This window comes from Tupaia chinensis, unplaced genomic scaffold (genome assembly GCF_000334495.1).
Source record: "Tupaia chinensis unplaced genomic scaffold, TupChi_1.0 Scaffold000605_1, whole genome shotgun sequence".
Classification (NCBI taxonomy): domain Eukaryota; kingdom Metazoa; phylum Chordata; class Mammalia; order Scandentia; family Tupaiidae; genus Tupaia; species Tupaia belangeri.
The window spans coordinates 2,538,033-2,543,919 of NW_006160123.1; the positions used below are offsets into that span (position 1 = coordinate 2,538,033).

The window sequence follows — 5,887 nt, forward strand, 5'->3', positions numbered from 1 at the left end:
TGTGATATCTCGCTTTCTGTCTCTATGTCTCTGTCTGTCTGGCGAGCGCCCGCGCCCTATAGCAAAAACCTCTAAAAGAAAAAAAAAATGAATGAGTGAATGAATGAATAAAGTTCAATAAAATATATTTTTTTAAAGTTCTGATGTCCTCCACCTCCCATGTCTTTAGTAACCCCTCTGCTTCTTTCTCCTCTCAGCAGCCGAGTTTCCTGAGAACACTCTACTTCCCTCTCCTCCTTGGCTCCCTCGAGTCTTCCCCCCCACTGTTCCTGATGTCACTCTCTCAGGCCACCGAGGACTCTTGGTGAGGTCAGCTCTGTCATACCCTTGGCATCTCAATGCATGACAATGTTGTATACCTTGTAGAAACACCGTGCATTGGGGACCAGCAGGAGGCGCGGAGGTTAAGGCGGCTGGATCCCACATGGCTGACGGCACCGTTCAAGTCCTGGACCTATCAGCTTGAAAACGTGCTGCATGCACGCCCAAAATCTAGGAGGACACTGGAGGAGGAGGGATTATGGTGTGGCTGGCCCCCAGGGGGAGTTTTCTCACTTTCCCCTCCCTCTGTCTCTGTCTCTGTCTCTCTCGGTGAGCACACACACCCTAAAACTAAAAAAAAAATGGAAAAGAAGCATCTCCCACCCTGCTCTGAGAACGCCGCTGTCTCCTGGCTCCCGCCTAGCTCTCCAGCTGTCTGCTCCTTTGGGAAGAAAGGAGGAAAACCAAACTCTGTCTCCTCTACTGTCATCCTCCATCAATTGTCACGGAAGGGTCTTGTCATCTCTGGTCACCAGGAAGGGTGGGGATTTCTCCGTCAGTCCTCCAAGTTCTGCAGTGGACACCCACCGGGATTCCTCTAATTCCATCCAGTTCTGGGCTCTCCCTGGAGACAGAATGAAATCCTCCCATAAGATGCAGTCGTAAGCCCCAGGTCGTCGTGCTGACGACCCCACCCGGCTCTGTCAGGTTGCCACCAGCCCCTCGGTAGGTTCCATTGACTTGCTAAAGCAACTCAAGAAAACATTTACATTCACTGATTCATTATAAAGGGTATGTCAAAGGACACGATGGGCAGAAGTTAGGGGTTAGGGCCTAGGGCCGTGTGTGTGTGTGTGTGTGTGTGTGTGTGTGTGTGTGTGTGTGAATGGCATGGAGCTTCCATTCACTCTCTGGCGAACCAGGAGTCTCCTCAGTAGCCGATGTTCTCTAAGTGCTGCTCTTTTAATTATTCAGTTAATTATTTTTGCTACAGAGTGCACACACTTGAGAGAGACAGAGGGGGAAAGTGAGAAAGCACCCTCTGAGGGGAATGGCCACACTGCAATCCCTTCTCCATTCCTCTCAGGATTTGGGGCACACACACACACATGCTGCATGCACGCCCAAAATCCTAGGAGGAGACTGGAGGAGGAGGGATTATGGTGTGGCTATCCCCCCAGCGTGTGTTTTCAAACTGCTGGGTCCAAGACTCAAACCACACTGCCATGTAGGATCTAAACTGCCCCAACCTCCACGCCACCCGCTGGCCCTACTTTTGGGTTTTGATGTTTTGTTTTTGTTTTTGAGAGGTTTTTGGCAGAGAGACAGAGAGATGGAAAGGGAGAAATCACCCCTGGGGCGGGGGGGCGGGGGAAGATGGCCACGCCTCCACTCTCCTCTTGGGATCTTCAGCATGCACGCACACGCGCCCAGCGAGTTTAAGCCACCAGCTCTGGGACTTGAACCGTGGTCGACTACTTGGTAGTCCAGCAACATAGCCATTACGCCAACTGCTGACCCCTGTTTTGGGTTTTTAATGGAGGCTTCGCCACAGGCATGATGGATTATATCCTTGGCCAGTGGTGATCAGTTCAACCTTTGGTCTCTCTCCCCACCCTCTAATCCTGCCTAGGTCTTTCCAGTAACCACCCGTCCTGAAACCTCGGGGGGCTGGCTGCCAGCCAACAAGCAACTCCAGCATGTGAAAAGGCACTCACTGCTTAGAGATACCAAGGCTCTAGGGAGAGGATCAAATGTGTTTCCCAAGACCACAGTTCCCAGCTCCTTTTGCTTTGCTCAGACCACCAGGGCTGGGGCCTCAGCCTGGGCCAGGCCCCACTCTCTGCCCTCTCACACGTATGGCTCTCAAATCTCGAATGCCAACCCAGATCTCTGGAGTCACAGGGCCACACAGCCAGCTGCCCTGCCATCCACGAGGATGTCACTCCCCCTACACAGCAGCCCCAGCTTTCTCGGCCCTGCCCTCCCGGCTCTGCTCTCCCCACTCTGCTCCAGTCAGTCACCACATCCCGTGACTTCACCCCAAACTGCTGGACGCCATTACTGGTCTGCCCCCCCACTGCCTCCTTTACTTCTCCTGGGCTGCTTCTGGCCTTCCCCACTCCAGTCTGACAGCATCCTCCACCTCCTAAGCAAGTCTCTGCTCACAATCCACCAGAGGCCCCCTGCCACCTGGCTGGCCTGTGTCCTCTCTGCTGTGCCTCTCCAGCTTCCCCAGCTGCCGTGACCTTGCCTGCCCCTCAAACACACACTCTTCCTTGACTCCCAGAGGAGGCAGGCCCCTTCCTCCAGAAAGCCTCTCCAGACTGCCCCACTTGGCCAGGAGCCCATCATGGCACATTTTCATGCTGAGTGGTTGTCACCAGTGTCTAGACTCGCCCTTCCCTGGGGAGGATTTCCTCACTGCTGTATGCTCAGTGCCTAGAACAGTGCCTGGCACACAGTGGAGGCTTAGTATATTCTTTCCAAGTGAATGGCTCGAACGTGAACCCATTGCAGCTGGCGAGCAACCCTAGGACACAGCAGGGCTGGCTGGGGCTGCAGGCCCTGCCCTGGCCCAGGAAGCAGCTGCCTCCTGCTATAGCGTTGTTCTGATCAGACTCCCGAAGAACCTGGCCAGACTCCACACTTCTCCCATTAGTGGCCAAGACACGAGGTTGTCCAGACATGGGCACACAACCCAGCCGTGGGCACATTCCCCAGGCACAAGGGCTGCCCAACAGAGTTGACCCTGCCAGGGACACCGGGTCATTCCAGGGCACCAGCCCCAAGAGTAGCCACACACAGCCTGCCCCATACATCATCGATGGGTATTGTGGCCCCAAGTCCAACTCTTGAGGGTGGGAAGATGGCTCCTTTTTCCTCAGCCAGCGAGGGAAGGGGCCTGGTGGGGCTCGGGCTCTTCTGCTGCTACCGCCCATGCTGCAGGGCCAGGAGTCTAGGAGCACTAACAGCCTCTCCCTGCCGATGAGCCCAGGGCCTTGCTGAAATCCAGGAGCTGTGACCTGCTCCTGGGCCAGGGCAGCAGAAGCCCCCGAGGTCAGGGAGGGCATGGGTGAGCAGCAGTGGGGTGGGGGGCAGGGCACTCTGCACGAGAGTCCTGGCAAGGCAGGGGGAAGGGGAAGCCACAGCCACACCAGCCCCTGCAGCACAGGGAGCACTGGAGCCCTGGGAGTCAGCATGGCCCTAGGTCCCTACTATTGGCTCTCTGCATTGCCCCAGAAGTCACCATCACCCTGCCCTAACCCACATGCTTGACGGCAGAAGCCAGGGGTCTGTCAGGGGGAGCTGGTCCAAGCTCCCAGCCTGCAGGCTACCCTGGGCCAGGGTGCTGCTCACAGCACTGCCGAGGGAGCTTCATGGGCTGACCTCTGCCCCAACCAGGGGCACGATGTGCATGCACCCGAACATGAACTGCACCCATTGGAATGACGTAACCTGGCAGCCTCGCCTGCTCAGCGGCCCTCTCCCTGGAAGAGAGGACCCTTTCCTGCCCCCTCTAAAGAATCACATTCCAGGGGCCAGCAGGTGGCATGGTGGTTAAAGATGCTGGATTCCCACATGGCTGACTACAGTTCAAGTCCTGGACCTGGTGGCTTGCTTTCTCACTTTCTCTCCCTCTCTCCCTCCCTCTCTCTCTCTCTGTCCTTCTCTAATCAAATTAAAAATAAAGTTAAATAAATTAAAAAAAAATAATCACATTCCAGCACAACACGGGTAAGAAGAGATGGGTTTATAGGTCACAGTATGGGGCAGACGGGAAGGTGGCAGGGCCTGTAGTGATGAGCTTCCCAGGGACAGATCAACGGACAAACAGGAGTTGGGGGCCCAGAGAGACAAGCAGACAGATGGAAACAAAAACAAATAAGAGGCCCAGCCAGTCTCAGCAGTGGTGCCCAGGCATCAGATCCAGCTCTTCCCTGGGCACCTAGTGGATAAGCAGGGCTAGTGGGGGCCCCCAGTCCTCACTCCCTGCTGTCCTTCATCCGGGAGGCTGGGACCTTGGGCAGGTGGTACTTCTGGGGCTAGAGAATGGCTGGTCTGGGCAGGTAGATGATCAGGGTTCTTGGAGGCTCCCTGGGGAGGTAGAGGCCTGGGTGGTTGGGTTTAGTAGCAGCACTGGGGGAAATCTGGTCAGAGGCCTGGGACGGGGCCACCGCTCAGCAGGGCCCCCCCACCCTGCCTACCACACCAACATGGTGTAATAAATAAAGTTTCAAGTAGTCAGTCAGTTCAGCGTCAAGTAGGAAAGCCGGAGGCTGGCGGAGGGGCAGGGGCTGGGAGGAGAGGCCCAGCCGCCCTGCCCACCACCCCCAGGGGCTCCAGCTGCACCCAGCCCATCCTGTACTAGAGCGGGTATCTGGCCGGAAGTCGGCATGGGCACTGCCTGCAGGAGCTCAGCCCCTCAGACCAATGCCAGAGCCTGCTCAGTGGGGCAGAAGCAGGGCAGCATGGTGCCCACAGCGTCTACAATAGCTGCCAGGTGCTCGTCCTGTGCCTGGGGCCCGCAGAGCTGCATGAAGTCGGCCAGGCGCAGCAGGTACTCCAGGTTGTGGCCAGAGAAGCCGCGGCAGGACAGGATCTGTGTCGCGATGACCTCCTCTGGCGCGGGGCCCAGATAGCCAGGGTTCTGTGGGGTGGCCACATAGGCCAGCGCCTTGAGTGGCTGGGCTGGGTGATCTTGAGGATAGAAGGTGACCTCCTTGGTGTCATAGCCGCCAAGTACCGCCTCACGCACGTTCAGGTATTTCAGAGCCTCGCTCACCTCCTCGCCTCGGACCTGGTATGCCACACCCCAAGTGCAGCCCTAGGAAGAAACAGGGATGCCTGGGGTCAGTCACCACAGCACCGTGCTGGTCCCTCCTCCCTCGTAGGATGAAATCCCACCCCAGGATTATGCTGTATAAGTAAGTGACCCAGGGGACTGGCTGAAGAGCCATGAAGCAGCAACAGGTTTCCCGTCTCTCTCTCTTTTTTTAAAAAAATATTTTTGGTGTAGGGCATATGCGCTTATCAGAGAGAAAGAAACAGAAAGCAAGAAATCACCCCTTGAGGGGGGATGGCCCACCACAATCCCTTCTCCATTCTCCTCTTGGGACTTTGGGTACGCATGCACATGCTCCAGGCATGAGTTCTAAACTGCCGGGTCCAGGACTCGGACCGCGGTTCACTGCAGGGGAGTCCAACGACGTAACCATTATGCCATCTGCTGGTCCCATGTTTCCCATTTCTTAAGAAGGGTTAACAAGGTGGTCTAGCTGCATAGGACAGATCCCTACTCAGGTGTGGTCCAGCAACCAGTGACATCAGCTGTATGTTTGTTAGGAACGCTGCGTCTTAGGCCCCACTCTGGGTCCACAGAATTAAAATCTCCATTTTAATCTCCACACTAAAGATCTCAGATTAAAGACTATCCAGTGAGTCCTCAGAGAAGCACTGAGCAAGACCACGTTTCTGTTCTGCCAGAGGCACCAAATCTAGCTTGCAGTGGTGGGCCTATGAGCTCTGCCTGTCTTTGCCCCTCCACACTGGGCCTTAGGGTCCCCCTTCTTGACTCCAGCACTTACCTCCCGATCTTCAAGAAGGGTCACCACACGGCCAGGCT

At 56.0% G+C, this 5,887-nt stretch overlaps 1 protein-coding gene across 1 annotated transcript in view; it reads right to left on the bottom strand.

Moving 5' to 3' along the window:
- Positions 1 to 4,000: 4,000 nt before the first annotated feature.
- The window catches only part of CHAC1 (ChaC glutathione specific gamma-glutamylcyclotransferase 1), a gene marked incomplete in the record, with an annotated part of 2,638 nt that continues 751 nt past the window's right edge, over positions 4,001 to 5,887 (bottom strand). The window contains 1 exon segment of the mRNA XM_014591678.2: positions 4,001 to 5,089. Coding sequence (XP_014447164.1) covers positions 4,688 to 5,089 — 402 coding nt within the window.